At 34.9% G+C, this 27,663-nt stretch overlaps 3 protein-coding genes and 1 pseudogene across 5 annotated transcripts; 2 read left to right on the forward strand and 2 right to left on the reverse strand.

Annotated features, from left to right (window-relative positions):
- The first annotated feature begins 1,336 nt into the window (after positions 1-1,336).
- Positions 1,337-4,663, forward strand: LOC140873847 (disease resistance protein RPM1-like; annotated as a pseudogene).
- Positions 4,664-11,388: 6,725 nt separating this feature from the next.
- On the forward strand, positions 11,389-17,099 carry LOC140873870 (disease resistance protein RPM1-like). Its single transcript, XM_073277144.1, has 5 exons — positions 11,389-11,530; positions 12,114-14,965; positions 15,071-15,130; positions 15,219-15,235; positions 15,952-17,099. The coding sequence occupies exons 2-5, from the start codon at positions 12,167-12,169 to the stop codon at positions 16,694-16,696; spliced, it is 3,621 nt and encodes a 1,206-aa protein (XP_073133245.1). The 5' UTR covers positions 11,389-11,530; positions 12,114-12,166; the 3' UTR covers positions 16,697-17,099.
- Positions 17,100-17,248: 149 nt separating this feature from the next.
- On the reverse strand, positions 17,249-19,513 carry LOC140873880 (uncharacterized). Its single transcript, XM_073277160.1, has 3 exons — positions 19,285-19,513; positions 18,451-18,627; positions 17,249-17,657 (listed from the first exon to the last, which is right to left on the reverse strand). Exons 1-3 carry the CDS (start codon positions 19,348-19,350, stop codon positions 17,457-17,459), a joined length of 444 nt encoding a protein of 147 aa, XP_073133261.1. The 5' UTR covers positions 19,351-19,513; the 3' UTR covers positions 17,249-17,456.
- A 1,643-nt stretch (positions 19,514-21,156) lies between these two features.
- Positions 21,157-27,150, reverse strand: LOC140873845 (U-box domain-containing protein 4-like). 3 transcript variants are annotated; one of them, XM_073277118.1, is made up of 5 exons: positions 26,994-27,150; positions 24,090-24,362; positions 23,767-23,883; positions 21,636-23,636; positions 21,157-21,461 (listed from the first exon to the last, which is right to left on the reverse strand). In XM_073277118.1, exons 2-5 carry the CDS (start codon positions 24,357-24,359, stop codon positions 21,405-21,407), a joined length of 2,445 nt encoding a protein of 814 aa, XP_073133219.1. In that variant the 5' UTR covers positions 24,360-24,362; positions 26,994-27,150; the 3' UTR covers positions 21,157-21,404. The 3 variants fall into 3 exon arrangements, with proteins under 3 accessions (XP_073133219.1, XP_073133220.1, XP_073133218.1); XM_073277119.1 differs by lacking the exon at positions 26,994-27,150 and adding an exon at positions 26,655-26,969; XM_073277117.1 differs by lacking the exon at positions 26,994-27,150 and having other exon boundaries at positions 24,090-24,371.
- Between the last annotated feature and the right edge of the window lie 513 nt (positions 27,151-27,663).

Consider the following 27,663-nt stretch of genomic DNA (forward strand, 5'->3'; position numbering starts at 1 on the left):
GTCCAAATTATATAGGTCACGTTTTTTTTTGTCCCAAATGTATAGTAATATTTATTACACTCCTTAACTAATATTCTCTTACTAACTAAATCTTAAAAATTATGCAATAATTTTTTAAATACATTAAATAGAAATAAAATAGAAAGTTTGTACAAAATTTGTTTCTCAATAATTTTTTTTAAATCCGTGTGAAAAAAATAGGTCTATATAATTAGAACAAATGAAGTATCTTTTTTGGCTTGAAGAGATTTGTCTTTACATGAAGATCACGCGAAAAAAAAAAATTGAAAAGTGTCACGTACGAATAGGTGAATATATATGATTTATTGTAATGCACGTTATTTTTTATATAATGCGTTTTGCTCTATTTAGATTGACAAATACTCTTAAAAATAGTATTATTAAACAAATTTAAACATTATCTAAATTTCGTAATCATGTTTTCAATAGTTAATCATGTACGTGCAGCGCACGTGCACTTTCCTAGTATCATTAAATTTATTGATCAGAGTCGCTATATACAATACTATAAAGCCAAGGTAAAACAAAATCTTCTTAATCAATACTAGATTCAGATTAAAGGACTTCACGAGCGAGCCGATGTTTGTCGATCGATGCATGTGTTGCAAAAATAAGAAATTATGTGACCTAGCAGAGACCGAATTTCTAAGATAAGAGTCACATCATGTCTGAGATCTTCACCAGATTGAGTACAGCTTGAACTGTCAGAAGAGAGTCCATTAAACCCACCAGTCAAATAAAAATCAATACCAAAGCAGATTGATAATAATTCTGCATTTTTCACTAACCCAAGCAGCGTATTAAACCCACTAGTCAAACCGAAATCAATACCAAGCGAACGATGGAATTAAATCTAGCTAAACTAAGGATCCTACATTATTTATTAGTTTGAGGGCAAATAGACTCACATGCTCTGCACGTGACGAATTCATCAGTTTTCAACGCTAGAGATTATACATGAACTAAGAAAGGGTTGATCCCGAAAGGGACCCAATTTCACATGAGTCAGAGGCCCATTGGCTCATGCAAGTGTAAATCGAGGGATGTGCACGAGCGGCAGAGACCTGAAGGAGGGAGCACATGACCCAATCCCCAGAGCATACCCCACAATATTTCAGCAGAAAATATGTTCCACACGAAAATCGAACCCGCAACGCTGAGAAATTTCTTCCCACGTCACTTTATACCTTACCAACTCGCCTATGCCCCTGTGGGCAGTTTATACCGTATGATGTAAAAATTGAGAGAGAAAACTTGAAACTAGAAAGAGAAAATCAAAAAGAAAAGCAAAATACGTACAGGATGTAATTATGAATTATTAACTCGCTTGGACTTCAATACTTCTTTCCCTACCAAACAAATGCTAATCTTATCTTCATACAGACTTCGACTCAATTTTTTTTCAACTATAATAATAATCAGTAATTGTGTTGTTCCTTCTCCAGATTAGCAAGCAGTACCAGATCTGTATGATTCATGTCAACAAAGTGCTGATCTGATTATATCCGGTTAAGTCTCCATTATTTTGCTGTTTATTTCCTCCACTGATCATTAAAGTCTTCTCAAAGAATTATTGTTTCGTATTAATTTCCTTCCAATTCGCATCTCCCAAACAAAGATCATTACTTAAAAAACAAATTTCTTGGCTTAGATTTTATATTTGAGAATATTTCCTTGTATCTGACATAGCAGTTGCAACATTTAACGAGGATCATTCCATCTTGAAGAAACAGAAATGGCAGAGAGTGCAATAACCTTTCTCTTCGATCAACTTTCTTTGTTGCTCCAACACGAACGACGATTGCTTGGAGGGATTGGAAAGGATGCCGAGTACATTCGAGATGAATTAGGAGAGATGAGGGCATTCCTTCGAGCTGCTGATGAAAAAGAAGAAAGTAATCCCCAGTTCAAAGAATGGGTCAAGAAAGTACGCGAAATCACTTACGACACTGAAGATCTTCTTGAAATATACATGCTCCGAGTTCCCCTTCCACGTCGGGATTCGAATGGATTCAATCAGTATATCAAAAGGATGTATGCCTCTGTGAAAAATTTGACAGTCCGCCATCAAGTTGCTTATGAATTCCAAAAAATCAAGCTGAGAGCAGAAAATGTTTCCAAGAATGGCCAGAAATACAAAGACATGTATGATTTCAAGGATGAAGGATCAAGCAATCTAACTTATGACACTCGAGGTGATGCGCTTTTATTGGAAGAAACAGATGTCTTGGGCATTGAAAAGCCAAAGAAACAACTTGTAGACTGGCTTATGCAAAGTGATGATGGGCTTACGGTCATTTCTGTGGTAGGCATGGGTGGTTCGGGTAAAACAACCCTTGTTAAAAAGATCTACGATGACGCATCAGTGAAGGCCAATTTCGATAGCCATGTGTGGGTTACTGTTTCAGAGAGTTTCAAGCTCGAGCATCTTTTGAGAAACATTATTAGCCATCTTGCTACTGAGGCCAAACTTCAACCGCCACAAAATCTGGAGGCAATGACCAACAATGACATGAAAGAGTATGTCTACACTTTTCTCAAAGATAGAACTTATATTGATCGTACTTGATGATGTATGGAAAATAGAAGCATGGGAATCCATCCGATATGCATTTCCAAGAAAGAGTGCTCGATGCCGAGTCATCATCACCACACGCTTATACAACATAGGCAGTGCTGCTTGTTGTGAAACCAATGGCCATTTGTATCATTTAGATCCTCTGACTGATGAAAAATCAGAAGAATTGTTTTACAAGAAGGCATTTCCGGGAAATTCATGTCCTGCTTATTTAAATGAAATCTCGAAAAATATCTTACGAAGATGCCATGGCTTGCCCCTTGCAATTGTTGTTATTGGTGGGCTCTTAGCAACTAAGCACAACAATCTTGAAGATTGGAAAATGTTTGAGCGTACCATCGGTCTTGAATTACAGGGAGACTCTCTCAAAACAATGAATAAATTATTGTCTCTCAGTTATTACAACCTGCCCTACTATCTTAAAGCTTGCTTCTTATACTTGAGCATTTTTCAAGAAGATGAATTGCTCTCAAAGTGGGAAGTTATACGACTATGGATAGCGGAGGGATTCATGGTGGAAAATGATGGAATGACTAGGGAAGAAGTTGCGGAGACTTATCTTAAAGAGCTTCTCAACAGAAGCCTAATCCAGGTAGCAGATACACATCTTGATGGAAGGCCAAGAAAGTTTCGTATCCATGACATTCTACGAGAATACATCATTTCTAAATCAAGAGAACATAATCTTCTTGCTATAGCCTGTGGAGAAGAAATGAATGGTCATGATAAGATTCGCCACATGGCGATTGATGCTACATATACTGACACAAAAGAATCCTACAATGTTAAGAATCTTCGCTCTTTGTTTTGGTTGGGGTATGCACATTCAAACACAGGATTGATCTTCCAAAAGGTTTTGGAGGACGTTGTAGGCTGTTGAAAGTATTAAATATAAGAGGAGCTCCAATAGATAGCATCCCACATGAAGTATTCAAACTATATTGCCTCAAATATCTGTGCTTAAGGAGCACAAATATCAAAGTCATCCCAAAAGCAATCGGAAATCTTCAGAACCTGGAGACATTAGATCTCAAGAAATCCAAAGTGACCGAAATACCTATTGAAATTTTGAAGCTTCACAAACTTCGGAATCTCTTGGTATACTCGTACAACTTCAGAGATCTGTCTTCTTTTAATTTTGTTGTACAAAGCTTCAAGGCTCCATTTGAAATAGGAAGTAACTTGACATCCTTACAAAAGCTTTGTTATATAGATGCAGATGAAAAAGATGGTATTCAAATAGTGGGAGAAATAGGGAAGCTAACTCAACTCCGAAAATTGTGCATTACAAAGCTGAGAAGAAAAGATGGAATGGATCTTTGCTCCTCGCTAGTGAAGCTTACCAACCTGCGAACATTAGGCATTTATTCCATTGAGGAGGATGAGTTGATGGATTTGGATCACTCCGTGCCTCCTTCCACATTCTCGGTTCTTCGTAGTCTTTGTCTTCATGGACGTTTGGAGAAGCTGCCACAGTGGACGCATTTTCTTGATGGGCTCACTGAACTATACTTGAGCTGGAGCAGATTAAAAGAGGACCCATTACAACATCTGGGAGTTTTGCCCAATTTGGTAGCCCTATGGATGTTTAATTTTTCATATGAAGGGAAAGAATTAATTTTCCAAGGTGGACATTTTCAGAAGCTCAAGAAATTGGATTTAGACGAATTAAGCGTGTTGAGATATGTGAGAGTGGAGATGAACTCCATGCCTCGTCTGGAAAAACTGAGATTTCGGGATTGTGAAGTGATGGAGGAGTTGCCGGAGGGCATCCAGCATTTAACCAATCTTCAACTTGTGGAGTTCGATGATATGCCAGAGAAATTCAATGAGAGAGTTGTTGAACAAAAATCCAAACTTGCGCATGTTTCCAAGGTTGAGATTTGGGATAGAGTCGACAGTGAATGGAGACAAAGGCAGATGTAAATAGATGGGAGGAGGAGGAAGATGAACCATCTAACTTCACTGTTTGAAAGTGTGATTAATCAAACATTTGATGTGATTATTAAATAATTTTGTGAACATTTAATAAATTGTTTTTTATGCGTGATCGAATTTTTTTCAATATATTTGATATAAAATAACTGTATTTGATATCAAGGCTCCGTTTGGACATGTACTTATAAAATGTTTTTATAAAAGTGTTTTTTAAAAAAATTTATAAAATGTTTTTAAAATTGTTTTAAGAATAAATATGTGTTTGGACAACTATTCTATAAAAACATTTTAACGTTTCAAAAGTCATGTTTTTCCTCTTTGCATTCCATAGTTCCTTGCTAAAAATATCTAAAACACATTTCAAATGTTATTCAAAAATTATACTTGAAGAATACTTTTTAAAAAATAGTTTTCAAAAATATTTTACCAAAATTTATCCAAAAACATAATTTAAGTTTTTTTCACTTTTAAAACAATAAAATCATTTTTAAAATATGTGTCCAAACGGAACCCAAATCTAATTCATTGCTTAGTTTTATTTAAGATATTAAATATAAAACGTAATAAAAATAATTATGTTTATAAATATTAAACCTTAATAATAAATTACAAAAAAATAGAAAAAAAATCATATTGTACAAAAATTAATCTTGAAACTCTATTTTTAAAATATTTTTCAATTTGAATATAAAAATAAAACATAATAATTAAAACAAAATGAGAGTTTCATTTAAAATTTTTATGTTTTATCTTCACATAATAGTTTTATTATTAATTATTATATTTTTAGTTCCTAGAATTAAATAATATCATAAATTAGTCCTCCCAAATATTTTTTACTATTAAATAAATGACAAGGACTATATTTCATATGTTATTGGCATAACATATCACAACTTTTATATCGAATAATTTCATTTTATCTTTAAGTCATCTCCAACCACAAACACTATTTTGGTGCAAGATTTGAACCAAAATAATATAATTTCTGCACCAAACACTACGTACATCCATCCAACTCATTTACATCAAATTTTACACCAAAAAGAATATTCTCGAAATATTCTTTTTATTTTACATATATTATTCTTATCATTTATTTAATACCTTTTTAAAAATTTAAGAACAAAATTAATAATTTTATTATTGAAATTATATTTTATTATTAATAAATGAGAATAATATTTGAAAATTATTAAAATTTATTTAATTATTCTTACATAAATTAAATTATAGATTATTTGTATTTTATGTATTTCAGCTTGTCTTTGTATTTCAATTATTTCGATTATGTATTCCAATTTGATGTTTAATAATTATTTAAATAAATAAATATTAAATTAAATTAATAATTAAATATTAATTAATTAAATTAAATGATGATAATAAGAAACATTTTGTTCTTATATTTAAGTATTAAATAAAATAAATATTTAATTATTATTTAAAAAATAAATAAATATAATATTTAAAAAATAATAAAGTAAATAAAAATAAAATAAAAGGGCTCCTTTTTCGGCTTTTTCTATGCCAAATTTGGCTTAGGAATGAAGGGGGCGTTATTTTCCTGCACCAAATTTGCCCAAAATAGCGCCCATATTTTAGCAGACTCCTGCACTAAAAAAGCACCATTTTGGTGTCGGTTGGAGTTGCTCTTTTATACATCATCTCAATAATGTATTTAAGGGTGAAGATTTATCAATGTTGATCTCTGTCTTTAAATCTGCATTAAGACAGTACCTGTACAGATAGGATCTCACTTACCATTTATACCTGAAGTTGTAAAAAATTATCGTGTATCTAACTTTATATATTATTATATTATATTTGTTCGGGGATCGGTTTACTGAGTTAGGTTATGCGAAACTGCTATGTAACTAGTTCAATTGGTACCAACACTTTAAGAATGTATGTACTTATCTTGGAGGTAGAGGGTTCAAGTGCCGGGGAGGGCAAAAACCCACTGCCAGGAGTGGGGAGATCATGATGCGCGATGCCCATCGAACCATGCGATCCGAGCCCATGCTACAGGCTGGAAAGGGATGCGATGGAAGGACGTTGGATCATTACATGCTAGGTAAACTGATATTTCAAGAAGTACTCTTTCCTCATCATGTGTCAATGTCAATTGACAAACAAATATATTGTGTGGAATGATGTCAACCAACAGATTGAACTTAGTTATGATGAACTGTGTGTGAACATGATAAGCTGAAAGTAAGAACACCGAAGTTTGTGTATGGATGTTCGAAGATTTCAAAGACTCTTAGTCATCTCTTCTTCCACCTCAAAAGGATTCATTCTAGAAGACTTTGATTATTACAATACACTTGCAATAGCCCACTCTAATACTAAGACTTACACACAGAGTCTATCCTAGAACTCTTAAAAATACTCAAGAATACAGTTCACGACAACTTCTTGTTACAATAAAGTTTGTAGTACTCACCTGATCACACTTGTTGATATACAACACTTGTTACAACACTTGACACTAATATCCTTCACTATCCAGATATGCTCTTTCGTGTTCTTCGGCTCTTTGAAGATGATCTTGAATTACACTTTCTGTGACACAACTGATGTGGGTGAATTGAAGGTATTCAATTTATATCTTATAGATGTCAATGTGTATGCGAATATTTTAGATAAGCCGGATGGCTTGAAGTATCCCAAAGATGAAAATTTATACTCGTCGGGTAACGACTCATTTGAATTCAAATCAATGTCGTTAACTTGTATTTTCCGCATACATTCCCTGACATGAAGGTACATGGTTGTGTCTCTGCTTTCGGTGCTTGGTCTATACAAAAAAGTATATCCACAAGAGTTCCGTTGATTTGAATTGACTCGCTCATACTCTTGATTGGTTTCGATCTCAGTTGAGTTAAAGACCGACTGTTTTAGTTTAACTCCATAAACTGAATCGAGTTGTCTTCAAACTTTCAGTCGAGCTCTGCTCGAATGCTCCGCTAGTTGAGTGAGACTGATTCTGTATTGATCATGTTCAGTTTTTCTATTTGCATTTGGTCTGTGTCAGTTGATCTCTTTGTTTTGACTTGAGAGTTATGGTCGGTTGATGTACTTTGTGTTTAGCTTTTGATAAAATTAGTTGATCTATGACTTAAACGGAATTAAGTTAATATCAAAATTCTCTATTTCCAACCATATTATTATATTTACTAGAAGATGAAATACATGTGTCTTAAGGTTGTTAATTATTATTATTATTATTATTATTATTATTATTATTTACACGATCGTTGTTTATTAATACTAGTATATTAAGTGCATGTGTAATGCGTTGCATGTGTACATAATATATTTTTATAGAATTGAATTTATTTATATATTTTTTTTTCATTAGGTAATGAGATAATAATAATTAAAAATTAAGATAATGGGATAGTGAGAATAAGATATGGGAAGTTTTGAATCCTAAATTACATTTTGACTTTTAATTATTGAATATGCATGTTTGAAAGAATTATAAGGATATATAAATTTGAAAATATTAGTTTCTCTAATGAGTTTATCTATTATAATATAGTAAAAATTATTATTATTATTATTATTATTATTATTATTTAACATCGTTCTTTTTATACCATTTTTATTATTATTACTAGATATTATTATTATTATTAATATTTAACATCGTTCTTTTTATACCATTTTGAATTGGATTTAACTCGAATAATTCATAATTCATTGCCAACGATTCATCAGATCAATTAATTTTTATACCCTTTTTTTGCGCGATTATTTTATGAGAATTCTTTTAACTTAAACATCTCTGCTAATTAGGTAGATAACTTTGAAAAAAAAATTGTAAATCGCACGTGCATTGATAAATTTTTATCTTTATATGTTCTTTGTGATAATGTCCGTATAGGTATATACTCTAATTTACTCTTAAAATAAGATTAAATTATTAAACTTGTAACGGCTGAAAGTTTTAACATTACAAATAATTTTAAGAAAAATGACAGTGATATAAAATACATGTAATAGGAACGGAGTCAGAGAATTCAATAAAAGGAGACGAAAATAAATTATTATACAATCTTTTAAGTGGTATTTCTATAACGTAATTAGCATCTTTTTACTACTGTAATTATTATTTTTTGATTCATAATATATTTCATTACAACTTTAACTAATTAGTAACCGGTAATTAGGGTGAACATATTAATTAAGATAACAAATTTGTGTAAAAAAGAGATTTTGCATGGATCGAAAATGAAGAGGTGTGAGTCAATAATTTAATAATTTATGTGATCTAATATTTAAGTTTTTGTATAAGTTCCTTCGTTTTAGTGGTTTTATCCTAGCTTACTTAACATCTGTAACTATTATCAATACATTTTTATAAATTATAAGTTATTATAGGCCCCGTTTGGTATCAAAAGTCAGACCAAAAAAATATTTTTTTATATAAAAAAAATATTTTTCAGCTAATAAGGTGTTTGGATGACCAAATAAGTGCTTAAAAAAGCAATTTTTTAAGTAAAAAAAGAGTTTTTTCAAAAGCCAAAAATTATAGCTTAAAAAAATACTTATTTTAAAAAATCTTTACAAAATCCAAACGGGCTCATAATATTCTCCTAAATTATATAGTTTATTGGATTATTATTATTATTATTATTATTATTATTTACTCATTTATTTATTTACTGTCTAGTTATTATTTTTATATATATTCGAGTTTATCTTTTGTTAAGTAATTTTGAAAACTATTCATTTCTTATTAAAAAAAACTCTACAATATTAATAGTCACACATATATATATATATGCAATAATTCTTAATTTAATCCCTCATTTTAGACCTTATTTTTGATTTAATACTCTGTTTTTTGGTTGACCCAATTTATTCCTCTTTTTTTCACCCTATTTCCACGATTGATCCTTCCATCCAATTTAACGTTAAAACTAACCAAGTTTACCAGCTTAACCGGTTGAACTTTTACTTCTCACCCCTTGAACCGATCATCCCATCTTCATCAATTTCATTCTTTGGTCAATGTCATAACTTTGCTAACCAGTTGGCTGGGCTTGGGTGACTCGCGTTTACCGGCCCGTACGCAATGGCAGTGGCAAGCGAGCTAAGCTGGTCAAGAACACAAAGGAGATAACTAGGTTGCAAGAATAGAATGAACTACGGCCGGTGTGAGGTGCGCAGGAAGGTGAGCGGCGGTGCGGCGGCGCACGACCAGTCATGGCATTGTGGCAGCGACTGAAGCAACTGTGAGGGAGTTCTCTTGTGATTTACATGATGGGGCGTAAGTGGTGAATTTGTGAAGTTAGGGCTTCAAGCCAATAGAATTGAGCATTTGGACACCACTCAAAATGTTTCGGGGAATCAAGATTGGTAACAGGATTTTTAATGGAAAATATATAGTTGTTGGATTCAATATACAGACTTTGGGCTTCTCACAGTAGCAAAATTAGAGATAAATTGGGTCTAGGAGTTTACTTCTACTACATTGATTAGTCGTTTTACCCACATGAATCACGGTTTCAGTAAAGAAGATTTTATTGGAGCCAAAAAGAAAGAAAAATGCATTAGAACACCTGATTAGGATTGGTAATTCAAGGCATAAGAACTTGGCAAGATTGCTTGGGATTTGCTACAGTAACAACTTTGCTCATCTTTTGTATGATTACATGCCTAATAATGATTTAACAAAAAAGATTCGGATGAGGAGAGATTGGGAAACTAAGTGTAAGATAATAGTTGGAGTAGCAAGAGCACTACATTTCCTGCATCATAAGTGTTATCCAACAATTCCTCATGGCGATTTGAAGGCGAGTACCGTGCATTTTGATGACAGTATGGAACCTTATCTGGCTGAATATGGGCTCACACTGCATTCATTCAATCGTGTAGTAGCCTACTGCCTAAAAAAACTAAAAAAGAAACGGGTACATGCATGCTCATACTTCCACTTTCAATAAGTTCTGCTATCCATGTGTATATTTCGCAGGAGATAATATGATCATTTTAAGTAGTTTGTGAATTTATGTAGCCAATCTGAAGGCATATTTATTCATTTACTTGAAATGTAAAAAAACTTTAAATAGTGGAATCGCCCCTTCCAGCTCATCCCAAGAAGAGATGGTGTCAGTTCTTGAAATCGCTTTACTATGCACAAGAAGGAGACCATCGGTGCGAGAAGTAGAAAATATGTTCTGGGTTGAATCTGCGCAAACAAATGCTTATAATTTCATTCTTGGCAAATTTGAAGAGGAACGATTATGTTGTATGAAAAATTAAGGGTTTATGGGAAAGAATGAAATTGACGAAGATGGGTTTACTGGTTGAAGAGGTGAGAATTAAGCAAAGTTTCAATGGGCTAAATCGGTTAGTTTTAACATTTAATTGGACGGAAGGATCAATTGCAGAAAAAGGTGAAAAAACGAAGGACTAAATTGGGTCGACAAAAAAACGGAGGACTAAATTAGAAAAACGACCTAAAATGAGGGATTAAATTGGGAATTATCCCATATATATATATATATATATATATATATATATATATATATATATATATTGTATTCCAAACTATCAAGATCAACAAAACCCATTTAGTAATATTTAAATGTAATTATTCATCAAACATGAAGTCCATGATAAGTACGGTAAAATAACCATGAAATTCTTACACTATTTATCTTCTTAATTATTCAAACATAAATGTATATTTGATTCAAATTAACTCATCATAATAATGGATCAATGAAATAAATACTCCATTAGATATTTGAAACGGTCCACAGTCCACAGTCCACACAATAAACTTAATTGTTTTTGTATTTTATTCAAAAAGTGTTGAAGATTGACTTTTCTAATCGGAACATGGACAGGTTTTACAATCCGTTTACTTCACCAAATCAATCTCAAACAATTGTGTTTGATTTCTTTCATTTATGCCAAATTTCTGGTTGGAAAGGATTAATTCACAGTTGTTCATATTCACACCAACCAAAGGTAATGATCTCTTTTTACATTTTCTTATTGATTTCAATTTCAAGGAATCTGCTGCTCCTGCTTTTATGTAAACTCATTCCTCGTGTTCTAAAGTTATATAACTAAATTAATTTGAAACCCTTTTGAGTAGTTTGCAGAAATTGAGAAAATTCAAATTATTTATGGAAGATAATTTTTTATATGCAAACGTCCATTGATTTATGCACTTATTATTCTGTGATGGTAGGGAAGTGGAGTTTGAGTTGTTTTTACTCGGTTTCTGTTACTAGTCAAGCTACTGGAGCTTGAACCATAATTTTTTTAAATATTGTTTATATACTACCGTTCATTTTTTTTTTCTGTAAATTACATGTTTTTTACAAATAATTTCATGAAAGTGGAATGCCGTTTATACAATCTTGATCGGGCACAAGCTAGATTGGTGCACTGCTCGAGAAAATTAGAGTTGAGAGCTTGAGCCGAAATCAGTTAGAGCTCGGGTATTGGAGTTGTAATTAGGACTAAGGATTCACATAATTTAAGTTTTGTGGTGTGGATTTCATATTGACAATATTCCAGATATCCTTTAATTTCCACCTTGCAGGATAACACAAGGATCTGTGCATCCAATGTGTAAGAAGTTGAGAGCAGGCAAAAATGGCAGACAGTGCTGTATCTTTTCTCCTCAATCAATTATCTCTCTTTCTCCAACAGGAGAAGGAATTACTAGGAGGGCTTGGAGAGGAAGCGGAGTACATTCAAGGTGAATTGGAACACATGACAGCATTCCTTCGAGTAGCTGATTCACAAGAAGAAAGTGATCCCCAACTCAAAGTATGGGTTAATCAAGTACGTAAAATCACTTACGACATTGAAGATGTTCTTCAAGAGTACATGCTCCGAATTGCCTATCCTCGTTATGGTTCTAATAAATTCAGTGTGTGCATCAAAAAAATTTTATGTGCCTCAGCGAGAGATTTAAAAACTCGTCGGCGAATTGCTTCTGAAATCCAAACAATCAAGTTGAGATTACAAAATGTTTCCCATAGTCAACAGAGGTTCAAAGACACGTATGCTTTCATGGGTAGAGCCTCTAGCTCTGCCTTTACGAGCAATGAATGGTATGACAGTCGGGGAGATGCTCTTCTATTGGAAGATGCAGATATTGTGGGCATTGAAAAGCCAAAGAGGCAACTGCTAGAGTGGCTTTTGCAGACTGATTATGGGCTTAAAGTCATTTCAGTGGTAGGCATGGGTGGATTGGGTAAAACTACCCTTGTTAAAAAAATCTATGATGATGCATCACTGAAGGCGAATTTTGATAGCCATGTGTGGGTTACTATTGCAGAGTCTTTCAAAGCAGAGAATCTTTTACAAAGCATAATCAAGCAGCTTGTTGATGAAGTGAAGAAACAACTACCTCATGACCTGGAAGCAAAGAATGTTGTTGAAATGAAAGAATTTATTTATAATTTTCTCCGGCATAAGAGATATATAATTGTCCTTGATGATGTTTGGAAAATAGGAGCATGGGAATCCATCAGATATGCATTTCCGAGACTCGGTACTCTTGGCTGCATTATCATCACCACACGCTTTCACAGCATAGGAAATGCTGCTTGCAGTGAGACCAACGGCCGTTTGTATAATTTAGAGCCTTTCAATGCTGAAGAATCGGAAGAATTGTTTTATAAAAAGGCATTTCCAGGAAAATCGTGTCCTCCTTATTTAAAAGAAGTTTCTGCAAGTATCTTAAAGAGATGCGAGGGGTTGCCACTTGCAATTGTTGTAATTGGTGGCCTCCTAGCTACCAAGAAGCAAATTCCTGAAGAATGGAAAACGTTTGAACGTAACATTGGTCTTGAATTAGAAGGAGACAGTATGAAGCGGATGGTGAAATTACTCTATCTCAGTTATTATGACTTACCGCATTATCTGAAAGCTTACATCTTATACATGAGCATTTTTCTAGAGTTCGAGTTACTTGAGAAGTGGAGGATGATCAGGCTGTGGATAGCAGAAGGATTTATGGAGTTAAAACAAGGGAAGACGGAGGAAGAAATGGCAGAGGTCTATCTTAATGAACTTGTTAGCAGAAGTCTAATCCAAGTAGCAGACACATATGAGGATGGTAGGCCTAGAAAGTTTCGTATCCATGACATTTTACGGGAATACATCATTTCAAAGTCAAGAGAACGAAATATTTTTTTACCAGCCAGTGGAGAAAAAACAAGGTGGCCTAATAAGATTCGACGAATGGCGATTCATTCTGCGTTTACCAATGAAAGAGAATCCTTCAATGTTAAGTATCTTGTCTCTCTTTTCTGGTTTGAGTTTGAAGATTCAGAATCAGTACAGATTTTACGAAGGGTCCTGCGAGGTGGGTGTAGGCTATTAAAAGTATTAGATCTAAGAGGAGCTCCATTAGATAAAATCCCCAGTGAAGTTTTCAAACTCTATTACCTCAATTATCTTAGCCTGAGGAGGACAAATATCAAACTCATTCCCAAATCAATTGGAAATCTTCAAAATCTAGAGACGTTAGACCTCAAGCAGAGCAGAGTGACCGAATTGCCATTTGAAATTCTGAAGCTCCGCAAACTCAGGCATCTCTTAGTGTACTCATATATAAGTACAAGTGATACGTTTTCCTCTGGCCATCCAAAAAGCTTCAAGGCTCCATATGAGATTGGATGTTACCTGACTGCCTTACAAAAGCTATGCTACATAGATGCAGATGAAATTGATGGAATTAAAATAGTGCGAGAAATAGGGAAGCTAACTCAACTGCGGAGATTATGCATTAAAAAGTTAAAAGTAGAAGACGGAAAGGATCTTTGCTCTTCTCTGGCAAACCTCATCAACCTACGATCTTTACGCATTTTTGCAGTTGACGAGGGAGAGGTAATGGATTTGGATCACTATGTGCCACCCTCCACATTCTCAGTTCTTCGTAAAGTTGTGCTTCATGGACATTTGGAGAAGTTGCCACAGTGGATGTATTTTCTTCATGGGCTCACTGAAGTGCAACTGGGGTGGAGCAGATTAAGAGAGGATCTATTACAACACCTTGGAGTTTTGCCAAATCTAGTGTGCCTAAAACTGTATGATTTTGCTTATGAAGGCGAGGGATTAAGTTTTACGGGCAGAGGATTTCAGAGTCTCAAGAGATTGTGGCTATTCAAACTAAGAGGATTGAGATGGATAAAAATAGAGAGGGGTTCCATGCCTTGTCTGGAAACGCTATCTATTTGGCATTGCAATCTACTGGGGGATTTGCCGTCGGGCATCGAGCACTTGACTAATCTTCAGTATGTGGAACTAGCTGATCTTTCAGTGGAATTCATAGATACACTTGTTCGACAAAAACTAGAGGCTGGGGAGGAATGGAAGCTTGCAAACGTCCCCAAAGTCAACATTTTCTCTCTTGTTGATGGTGAATGGAAAGATCTGCTATTATAGGTGATCATTTTCTTTTTTGGTATACACACCAATGTGTGTGTATTTTGAAAGAACATGTGATTATCAATCATCATAGCGAAAGACTTTTTTGTGTATCAGGATTCCAGATTCTTTGTGTACACACGGAAAGGCTTCAGCATGAGAAAATTCTCAACTACTGTGTGTATTGTTGGCTGAGCAGGTAATTAATACCACCACCATGTAAACATCATTTGTTCCTTGGTATTACCCATTATGGATTATGCAGTATTGGAGCAACTTCAGGTAAATGAATCCAGCAAGATTTCAGTAGCATCCTGGTTACCCATAGTCGATAGATTTGCTGATAAAGATTGGCTCCCTTCTCTCCGGGATATTTCATGCTACACGGGAGAAATATACCCCCTTCTGTGTTTTTTCCATATGTTAACAAGAATATCACACTAGAACACTGGATGTTCGTGCGAACATTTCACTGAAAAAATAGCACGTGGATCGTATTGGTAATTTTGTGGGTTTTTAAAGTGATGTTCGATCGAACATCTTGAGAAAAAATGGGTGTATGTCTCCTGGTGTAGCATATATACACTAACCCCTAGCTCTTGATCACTTCACTGGGCCTCAAATTTCTGGCTGAAGTTAACATTCAATACGCGTTGTGATTATCTTATCCGTTAGATATCATTTGGTTTGAGATATTATTAATTTATGTATAATTTTCTTATTCAATCTTCTATTTGTCATATTATTTATTCATCTACTAATTTTTTTTTATCTTATATTAATCAAATAATTGAATTTAAATTACTATATTATCTTTTATAATAAATATTATTCATATTTTATTAATTATTAAAAGGATAAAATTTATCATTTTATCAATTTAATCGATCAAATCAAACAAATTATAATTTATTAATCAAACAAAATATTATATTAACTAGTATTTCTTATTTATTTTTATTACATTATATTACTTTATCTCCTCATACTACATATAGTTGTAGGCTGTTGAAAGTTTTAAACATAAGAGGAGCTCCAATAGATAGCATCCCACATGAAGTATTCAAACTATATTGCCTCAAACATCTGTGCTTGAGGAGCACAAATATCAAAGTCATCCCAAAAGCAATCGGAAATCTTCAGAACCTGGAGACATTAGATCTCAAGAAATCCAAAGTGACCCAATTGCCTATTGAAATTTTGAAGCTACACAAACTTCGGAATCTATTGGTATACTCGTACAACAAAGAGTTGTCTTCTTTTTATCGTGTTGTACATAGCTTCAAGGCTCCATTTGAAATAGGATGTCACTTGACATTCTTGCAAAAGTTTTGTTACATAGATGCAGATGAAACAGACGGTATTCAAATAGTGCAAGAATTAGGGAAGCTAACTCAACTCCGAAGACTGTGCATTACAAAGCTAAGAAGAAAAGATGGAATGGATCTTTGCTCCTCGCTAGTGAAGCTCACCAACCTGCGCACGTTATGCATTTTTTCCATTGAGGATGATGAGCTGATGGATTTGCATCATTCTGTGCCTCCTTCCACTTTGTCCGTTCTTCGTAGTCTTTCTCTTCATGGACGTTTGGAGAAGCTACCACTTTGGGTGCATTTTCTTTACGGGCTCACTGGATTAATCTTGAGCGGGAGCAGATTAAAAGAGGATCCGTTACAACTTCTTGGAGTTTTGCCCAATCTGGTATCCCTACGGATGGTGAACTTTTCATATGAAGGCGAATAATTATATTTCCAAGGTGGAAAATTTCAGAAGCTAAAGATATTGGGTTTAGGCCAACTGAGAGTGTTGAGACATGTGAGAGTTGCGATGGATTCTATGCCTCGTCTGGAAAAACTGAGATTTCGGGATTGTGAAGTGATGGAGGAGTTGCCGGAGGGCATCCAGCATTTAACCAATCTTCAACTTGTGGGGTTCGAGAATATGCTAGAGGAATTCAATGAGAGTGTTGTAGAACAAAAGTCCAAACTTGATCGTGTTTCCAAAGTTGAGATCTGGGATATAGTCGACGGTGAATGGAGACGAAGGCAGATGTAGATAGATTGGAGGAAATATGATTAATCAAAGATTTGAGGTGATTAATCAATGGATCCCATATATATTGGTAAATTTTTATTTTTAGGACAATGTCTGTAAAGAAATGGTGAAATTTTCCAAAAATAAAAATAAAATTTGAGTGAGTAATGGAATTTGTATAGGTTTGGTGTACCAGATCGATTCTACCTTTAAGTGCGTTAATTCCTCCCACCAAGGCATAAATGGTTTAATGAGAATAGATCTTTCAGTAGACAAAACCTCTAATCTCAGAAAATTCAAAATATACACTCATTCATTGCCAACTATTCATCAGATCAGTTTTCTATGTCTGTTTTTTGATGCGATTATTTTGTGAGAACGCTTATAACATCTCTACTAAAAGTCTTAAACTTGTAAGATACATACAAATTGCACGATGGAGAAAGTTATGATTCGATCTGTAACTTTTCTAAACTCCGGATGCATTACACTCTTCAAGCAATTTTAGGATGTTGTGTTCCGGGGCGCTGATAGATGGCAGAATAAGCCGCTTAGCGCGTGATTTAGTCGTGGGAGTCTCGGACTCAGTTGGAGGTGGTTCCTGCATAACCGGCAGATCAGTCCTCCTCTGGACACTAGAAGATACTCGCTCCTTCCATATTCTTCCATCCTGATCCATCAGAAAAAATAAATTAACCGTAGATTATTCTATTTAAATTTACTGCACAAAGTAAAAGCTCGAGGATATGATAAAAATTCAAACCAAAAGTAATGTAACAAAGTTCTTTACAGCAAATTGCATTGGGTAGTGATACAGTCACAGAATGAAAAGGATGGCATTGTTTTAACAAGAGGACAAGAAATAGGCACGATCAGGTATATTGATTGGTCTAGAGGCGAAACTGAAGTGCTATAAACTCGTACCATCAGATGTATCAAAAACCCAAATTCATACTTCTCTTTATGGCCAAAACATTTCGAAGGGCACGGTGACCAAGCTGACTGAAAATGTAGCATTATCCACTAAAAATGTTAGCGAGCTTTTGCTGCCTCTCAAGTAAACAGCTTTCTTTTTAAAAAAAATGATAACAGGATAGAGAAAAAATAATGCAAAAGAATTATGCATTTCGCCCCGAGTTTAGGATTCTCTCTGTTGATTTTTGAATAGAATCACCAGCCATATGTATGGAGGAGAAAATATCCCCGGCCGGGAATGAGCACGGAAGAGGATAAGTTGTGATCCATTGATCACAATCTAGATACTAGATAATTATCTCAAGATTATGGCAATAACAATAATTACAAATCTTGTTTTATATATCCTAATTTCTAACATATGAGCCGAATTCCCTCAAAAATATCACCAACCAAATGACACAAACAAGCACGTCAGGGCTAAAAAACGAGATGTGATTAATTTGAATATCAAATTCCGAACTCATCAAAAACCATTTTAAGCTTACATTAAGAATCGAGGGTTCAGCTAAAGGACATTGGACTGGTTGATCACTGTCCAGAGGCTCGGTCGGGCGTTCAACTGGTTTAAATTCAATCGCAACTTCAACTCCATGAGGAACACCAAGAGCAGCTGCGGCCATGGTCGTAGCAGCAGTTGCCTCTGAGGTAGGAGTCGTTTCAACCTGCAAAACAAGAGCACTCAACAATCACCATGGGCACGGAAGGCAATCAATCACAAATTTGTTACTCCGCAAGCAAGCTCATACATGGAAAACCCAATATCAACATTGAAATGGCTTGGAAAATATAAGTACAGAAATTATGTCAGCAAATGATTAATTACCAAATCGAGTAAGATCAGATTCTAATGCGATCCATATCATTCGACATACAGTCAATTTAAGATTGACCCAAACTAAAAGAAAAACTGGAATTTACATGACAATCAAAGTGCAGAAGTGCTAAAAGGCAAGAACCTGTGAGTATTCCACTTCTATACAAATGACAATAACTTGTACTTAATTCGATCTTACAAGCAAACGGCTGCAATACCAATTCAATAAAATGATGTTCATTCAACTACATTCAGCCAAAAGATAAATCTTGTGAACAATTAGAAACCGAAAAATTCCACCAATTTTCATTCGAGGTCAGAGAATACGATGAACAGAAAATCTACAACCTCCTGAAAAATCACAACTTTCCAGATTTAAAAAAAAAACTGAAAAGCAAGCAATAACTTCATAGAGTCAGGTAACAAAGGAACAATCTTTGCACCCGAAACGCATAAAAAATAAATAAAAAAACTTAGCAGATACATAAAGAAAGATGGCGCTCACAAGTGCACTTTGAGCCCGTCGATGGCCAGCCCTACTGGCAGAAAATCTTGAGAAAATTCCAACCATTTTCGTAGTCCGGCACTCGGTTGCTAGAAAGGAATCAGGTCTCTGTGTATTGTCCAATCTTTTCTGGGATTTTTTCTCCGTGCGTTAAAACGTCTGTATTTATCTCTCAAAGACTTTTGAGAGAGAATCCTCCACTTGGCTTGGAGTCTGGTTTTTCGATTGGGATTCCTACCCTTTTCCAAATGATACATTAAAAATTGATTGATTAATATATTTAATAATAACAGTGTTATATAAAAAAAGAGTCAAATACAAGTTCTTTTAAAAAAGAAAAAAGAAAAAAAGAGTCAAATACAAATTAGCCTAAAAAATCCAAATATAAATATAATTTGGTCAAATATTAAATGTTTTGGACAAACTCATATCTTAGTTCGAGAAAATAAAATTATGGAATTATTCAATTTTAAAAGAGAGGTTTTATACTTAAAAAAAAAAAAGAGGTTTTATCTTTGAAAATTACCACCATCAAAAATCAAAATACAATGTCGCCCTGAAATTTTTTTCATTTTGATTTTCTTAATTGGTCGAGTCAAGTTTTATATATATTTAGTGTATCGTGCATATATATTTTTTTTAAACTAATTTGATTTATATTCAAATAAAGTAATATTATAATTATAAAAATTATCGAATGACTAAATTGTAATTTGAAATATCAAACTAAAATAAAAAATAATAATATAATATCTATATCATATAAGAAGCAATTTTACCAAAAAAAAAAAGACTCTCGTGTCTTTTTGTTTTCAATTGAGAGATTCTTTATATACTAATACGATAAATAAATATTTATATATACACACTTACTCACACGTAGTATGGTAAACAGCTGTACATGCATTGCACGTATTCTTAAGAACAATATAAATAAAATTTTATTTATTTATCAAGATCAAATAAATATATGGCCCGTACTGGTATTAATATATATCATATAATGACTAATGAGAGGAGAATATTATGAGGTTGGGGCTGGTTAGAATTTGAGACAATATGTCAGCCATGCGACTTGGCTTTTAATTTTTCGTATTGGTATTATCTTATACTATTTAATACTTTTTGGACTAATTGCATTCACAACCCCTGTGAAAAGTCTAAAAGGCTGTGTAAAATTAATAGTATGTTAGACACTATGTTTTAAAAAAATTAGCATAAAAACCCCTATGAGAGTGTATAAATGTGCCCGAGTTTGTATAACATAGGGGTGAAATGTGCTACATTTTAAAAAACTGAGGGATGCATTAGCCTATTAATATTTCTTAGGGGGTTTTATAATTTTTAGACTTTTCACATGGGAGATTAATGCAATTAGTCCCACTTTTTGATTTTGATTTTTATTTTTTGGGGTGTAAAAGATGAAAGTTCAGAAATAACCTTTGGAAAAATCTTCATTTCTCAATTGCCTCGGCCGTCGTCCCATGTTTGCAGTGCCGCCCCCCTCGTCAACTTTTTCTTCTTCCACGATTGTTTTTTCCTTCAAATTTCTGGTGACTAATTCCCGGTACGGTTTATTTATTTACTTATTTTTTAAAAAAATGTTTATTTTTTCATTTGGTTTTAATGTTTCACACACACGTGAGTCGTTGACTAATATCAATAAGAAACCCTTTTCATCTCGGAAAGTGTCTGAATTGATAAAAATAGGTGATGGCCAGGAATCCCTCACTCGGACAAACATGTCATAACAACTAACAAATATGCCATTAGTGTGCAACTCTTCAAACTTTGCCCTCTTCTGAATTTCTTGATATGCCCTTGCAAAACAGGGTACCAATATGAATGCAAATTCCAATCATAAAAAACGAATGGCATACCAAGCAAATTATCTGTATCAAAATGATTATAATATAAGTACAATCCTTTTCTAGCATACCTTTCATTAGTAAAGGTTTCATTTCAATCTTTAAATATACGGAAAAAAATGTAGAAATAAAAAAGAATAAAAGAAAAGAAGCCATCACGCTACATCCCCGATCATTTGCAATTCAGAATTTACACACAGCTTGCAACTTAAATCTTACAATACGCGACAGCCCTCCAACTTCACATGAAAATCATCCCCTGGAATTACCATGCCGTTGGGTTCTAAAGTATCCAAGAAGTTGTTGAGCCTGGAAGAGAAAACAAAAATTGATGAATATTCAATGTAACACGGATAGATATGATTTCAACTTTTTAAGCGTTCAAAAAACGCTGCAGTAACCGATCAAACACTTTTTTTCAGAAATCACTTTTTCAAATATTTGAACAACTTTCGGGTAAGTTATGGTTTAACATAGCCTCACCTTTTCTCTAGCTCTTGGTGTCCCAGATTGTGACAATGCGACCAACGGAGGAACGGCACCTTCCTGGAGAACCATGTTACAAAATCTACTGCTATTAGTGCACAACTGCAGGAGAGCAGCAGCTGCATTCTCTTTACCTCGTCCAGAGCCTAACTCGACAACTTCAACTAAGACAGGTATTCCTCCTTCCTGACCAATTGAGGCCCTGCCCTCGTGAATTGTTGCAAGATTAGATAACACAGCCACTGCCTTGTCGACCATTCCAAATGCAGGGTCCATCAAGTCTACTAGGTACCTCACTGCACCAGCTTGCACAATACGGGCCTTGTTCTCATGATTGATTGAAAGGTTGAATAAGGCGGTTGCTGCATCTTTCTTGCCTCTCGGAGTTCCATGTCCCAGCAAATCCACCAAAGGGACGATTGCTCCTGATCTTCCAATCTTGATTTTGTTTTCTTCAATCACCGATAGGCTGAAGAGGGTCGCAGCAGAGTTCTCCTTCGCTTCAGGACTTCCAGTCCTAAGGACATGAATCAGGGGTTCGATGGCATCAGCATTTGCAATGGCGGTCTTGTTGTTATCATTAATTGATAAGTTGAGAAGAGCAGTAACAGCATTTTCTTGTACAGTCGAGTCTTCTGAACGTAGTAAATTGACCAGCAGGCTGATAACCCCACAATTTGCAATTACAAGTCGATTGTCCATGTTATGCTTAGCAAGTAACCGGATTTTCTCAGTTGCTTTTATCTGTGCATCAAGGGAACTATTCTTAAGGTCCTCAACCAGTTGCTTAACTTGTGTTTCGACCTCCAACAGTTCAGCCCTCATTTCCACAGCAGGGGAAGAAACTACTCTTGGAACAAACCTCTCGGAGGGCCTGCGCCAAATTGGTTGGCCACGAGTTCTTGTCTCTATCCTATGCGGGTAATCTGGCTCTCTTTGTGGGACACTTATGTTTGCAGCAGGTTGGGGCTCTGCTGCAAGCTCTCCAGAAGCATCACTACAATAAGCACGCGATGCCGCATCATTGCCGTCAACTTCTGTTCCTTGGGACACGACAGAATTGGAAACAGTGCTGGATGCTGAATTAGTTCGGATATGGCCCTGTGGTGATCGTTCATCAGTAACAGAGGTACAATTTCTAGATTGGGATGTCAAGAGAAGTCCGCCTGAGTTTAAACTTCTCTCGCCTGAGTGGTCCAACCGGTCTTCTACACTTCTTGGGGACACTCTTCCAGAGTCCAACCCATTTTCACTTACAACAGCATCTGCCAGCGAATCCTCTGAGAATGAACGGGGATGAGATGGAGACATTCCCTCTCTTTGGATTGCAGTAGACGAGATTGAGCTCTTTGCAAGAGAACCTGAAGAACGATCAGGTGTGCTAGAACTATAAACCTTCCTCGCCCTACCAGGCTCGGCATTTGCAAGTACTGAAGAAGGCTGGTTCAAGCTCATATATTTAGTCGAATCAGGCAGTTTCACATTGTTTGATTCACACCAATTTGCAATGAGCGCCTTCACAGTGTAATTAGGAATAAGATTTGTGTGCCCTAGGGTGTGCCTTGTTTTTGGGCACACAGTAAGCCCGAGATCTATCCAATTACGAATAAACGCACGCTCATATGTTTGTCCAGATGCAACAATAACAGGATCAGTCATGAGTTCAAGGGAGAGAGGACAACAAAAATCAGCAGGTATTGGAACAGGATTACAGGTTTGGGACTGTTTCAGCTTAACATGGAGGTCGTGCATGTGGGTAACCAGTGCAATCATTTGCTCTATATACTCAGCTTCACCATTTTTTTCAGCTTGTTCGGCATTTTCTTTCAATTTCTCAAGAGCCACACCCTCGATTAGGAGTTCCTGGTTCGACCTTAAACTCAAGCTATTGGTCATCTTTTCCAGGCTTTCAGAACTTGCACCAGAGCTTTCCATGTGATCCTTCATAGCCTTTTCTATTATTGGTGAAGTTTGTTCAAATTCCATACGCTTAAATTTCTGTACAAAGAGATGAAATCAGTAGCAACAACCGCACACTAAATTTGCCCCATTCTTCAATCCTGGGCTCTTACATGCATATTGTTCTAGATGTAGAAAACAAGGGACAAAACAAAACACCAGCCATTACCTCGAGACATGCAGCACTAAGCTCAGATGGCAAGGTTTGATCAGAAGAGTTCAGCAACTCAAGAATTTCCAAACAATTAATTCGAGCCTTCGCAATAAGTGATTCAACTTGTAAAACCTGGAGACCAAGCAAAGATCAACCACTATAAATTTATTATACAAGAACGATAGAAGTTTTAAGACAGGTTCAATAATAATGAAAACCAGCACCCAAAAAACGTATCCCCATCCACCCTCCATCTTGCTTTTATCAGTGCATTTTTTCACTCTTAGTTGCATAAACAAGGTACAAACTAAAGTTAAATAAGAGCTCTCATCACTTACAAAGTAAATTTTACTCATCAACGGTTGCCAGTTTGCAAATATGTCTCTCAGTTCATCCACAGACTGCTGGAGACCTGAGATTGCTTTTTGCAATATTTCATCAGAAACAATTTCAGCATCGGTAATGGAATAAAATATTGGCTTTAACAACTTCAGCATCTCTTCAATCCTTGGATGATATCTCTGAATTAGTTCATCGTTATCACAGAATGCCAATTCAGAAAGACTCTCGATGCCATCGAGAAGTGATTTTAGCAGCAATATTTCCATCCTCTGATACATCGAAAGAACTACATGTTAAAAAACATAAACGAAAGAGAGAGCACAAGAGAAAATCTCAAAACAAACTTGAGTTGCAAAAGTACAAGTAAAAACTGTTGCTGGTAAAGCACAGAAGAACAAGCAAACAACTTTTTTTTTTTGGAAGGAAACTAAAATATTATAAATAATAATATGGAAGATAATTACAAGAATGAACCAGAGGTTAACACACCACGAAAAGCTAACTCAAAATAATGCTCTAGTCCCTATACAAGTCTGACACCAAAAAAGATTTAATGTCTGCAGACGACTAAAGCCACCAAGGAACCCTAAACCTAATCTTGTCCCAGCAGTCAACAGCCGTGTCTTCTATATCTTCAAAAATTGTTTCTCTCGAACCACACAGACCAACAAATGCAATGAGCTACCATATTCCAGAAAGTCCACCCTTTCCTTTCCAAACTCATCCTACGTCCAGCTCAAACAAATCGCAAATATTTTTGGCAATACCCAAACCGTATTCAAATACATCATTCAAATAAGAAACAAATTAAACATAAACAGATCTTGTCATCTTGCTATAGCTAGTTCTTTTGATAGAATGACAGGATGGTTAACAAGAACCACTACGAGCAAACACAGAGACGCTAAAAATGGTTACAACTTCTCTCAAATGCATGTCTCGTATACTCCAACAGTATGCTCCCTGACAAGAAGTCACTATTTCTAGAAAGTGCTGGTGAGAGGAGATTTCTAAGCTCGTGCCTTAATTGAGTTGGAGCTAGATGCCACCAAAACCCATCGCCCTGTGAAGTGTGAACTATAAAGTGATAACCAAAAACATAAAGTAAGAACAAAAATAACCATTACAAATTTGGGAACAAATGAAACGTTAATCGTGAAAGTTCTAGTAGTCAGAACTGGACGGGATGATTTACATATTACAAACAAATAGAGGGAAAAATCCTTTCCAAACAATCCTCCAAAATCTGATAACTCAGCACTATCACCACCAACGCCTCATTATACTTCCTTTCTTCATCCCTCACTAGAGTTGACCCAGCCCAATGATTGAAACCAATCAGTTCCAGACATCAAAGGAGTCACATAACTAGGACTCAATATTGTGATTCTGCAGACTGTACGAAAGAAATTCTATGATTATTAATGTAAATTGCTGATGGTTCATTCGGTGAATTAGTTTTGCCATAATTGAACCATTAGATATGCACATGCAGGGAGAGCTGCCAGCTGTGGTCTGTAAGGAGACTAATCTGGGACATATGGAACGGCCGGACGAAGGAAATGGGATTATTATAGCTAGGGAGACTAGGGTTCTGTGAAGGTTGGGGTTTGAAATCTAGCGCGAAATTACATGACAGTGCCATGGAATAAATACCAGAAGGTGGGACAATTGAACATGACTGAGTCAACGACATGTGATGGGGTGGAGAGAAGTTCAGCTGGAGATGGGAATCTAAGATGCATGAGAAGGCAACTATATAGTTTCAGAGAACCACGTGTTGTTTTGGATTGATTCCATAGAAGTTGGTTTCGTAGGTTTTCAGATTGGTAAAGTTTGGGTCAATTCTAGTAATTTGACAAAAAATAAATGGTAATTGGTATGAACAACTCACGCCTCATGCGTGTAATGAGTGTCATCCCAAAACACAAATTAAGACCGTATCAAAATACCTAGATGGAAAAAGCAAATACGAACCAAACATAAGATATAGGGGGTATAATATTTTACAAATCCTCTTCCCATAAACCAAACTCGCCCTAAGTTATTAACTAATGTAAATGGATAAATCAAGGACGAGGCGACACCGTTGCTAAAAGTAGATTTATGTAATTCCACATGGGTAAGCGGATATAGAACAGAAATGAATTTCCACAATAAACCAAATGCTCAGGTATAAAATTTTACGGTCAACTTTCAACATTCCAAATTAATACCACCCGCAACTGCAAAATCGTATCCGTACAAAAAGATTCTATATTAAACAACCATAGGCAATGGCTAAATACATATAAATCAAGAGGAAGTTAATTGAAGTTCAATAAACACGTGCACAAAATGTAGTCCAACAAACAGACAACGCCGAGAACTGCACAAGTATAATTTTCTATAGCAACAATTGCCGAATGACTCCAATCCACAAAAAGAAAAAAGGCAACAATATACACCATTACAGAGAAATGACATATTTTGACTGAAATTTGAAAACACAAGAACATGAAGCGATCCAATTCAAAAGACCAAACCAAATTCATGAGCAGCCGAAATGAGATTATATTTACCCCTGAAATCACTAAGCTGGAGCAGCACACAAAAAAAAAAATCAGCAACTTATCGACCAAACTTCCAAACAAAAGTACGCAGCATCCTGTCCAATTCAACTCATTCGATCAAACCAATAGAATCAAGTCATAAATAGTACCCTTCCATTCACAATTCATAAACTAGCTTAACCATAACAACACAAAACAAACTGAATAATCAAAGCTCAAAGAGGTAAAGCAACAGCTGTGAAGTACGAATTAAGACCAAAAAAATGCAAGAAACATATTCAGAAAATTGGGAATTTTAGCTCGGAATAAAGGTAAATTAGGGTTTAGGGGAGCGATCAGAAACCATACAACTACTCGGTTTTTCTTCTCTCTCGCTTTCCCGCAGCTCGATCCAGCTTCTGAATCCCTCCTCCGGGTTTGGATTTCCTGCTGTCCCGTCCACGGCAATTAGCTTAACATTGTTTTTGACGTAGGTGAGCTCGTAGCATGTGATTCTGTCCCTTTTTGAATTTTATTTTACATCAACAACAACAATAATAATAATAATAAACAAAGACGTGTCAATTGTCAATGGTTTATGTTTATTAAAATTTACTCGAAAAAATTATTATTACATATATCTCTATCAAGTTCACTGTTGGATTTAATCCATTGGAAAAGAGCTCTTATAAATAATAAATAAAATTATCAAAAGCTTTTGCTCTTTCAACATGATATTTAAGGTATTTTCTATCTGATCTTGGTCAATCATTTTCTTAAAAAAAATAGATTTTTAAAATTTTTCGATAGTTAAACTTCAAGTATTACATAATTTTAATTTCTATTAGAAAATAAAATAATAATGGGTTTTGAATATATTAGCATTAATCAAGAACTACATTTTTCAAATTAAAATGAAAATGTATAGATTTATTCTAGATTGCTCTTAATTCTTATGCACGCTGTCCGACAGTACGTGCAATTTCAAAAATGGGATTTTTTTATGAGCTACTCTTTCTAACATAAAGTAGAAATTATA

Source organism: Henckelia pumila, unplaced genomic scaffold (genome assembly GCF_033568475.1).
Source record: "Henckelia pumila isolate YLH828 unplaced genomic scaffold, ASM3356847v2 CTG_80:::fragment_3, whole genome shotgun sequence".
Taxonomy (NCBI): domain Eukaryota; kingdom Viridiplantae; phylum Streptophyta; class Magnoliopsida; order Lamiales; family Gesneriaceae; genus Henckelia; species Henckelia pumila.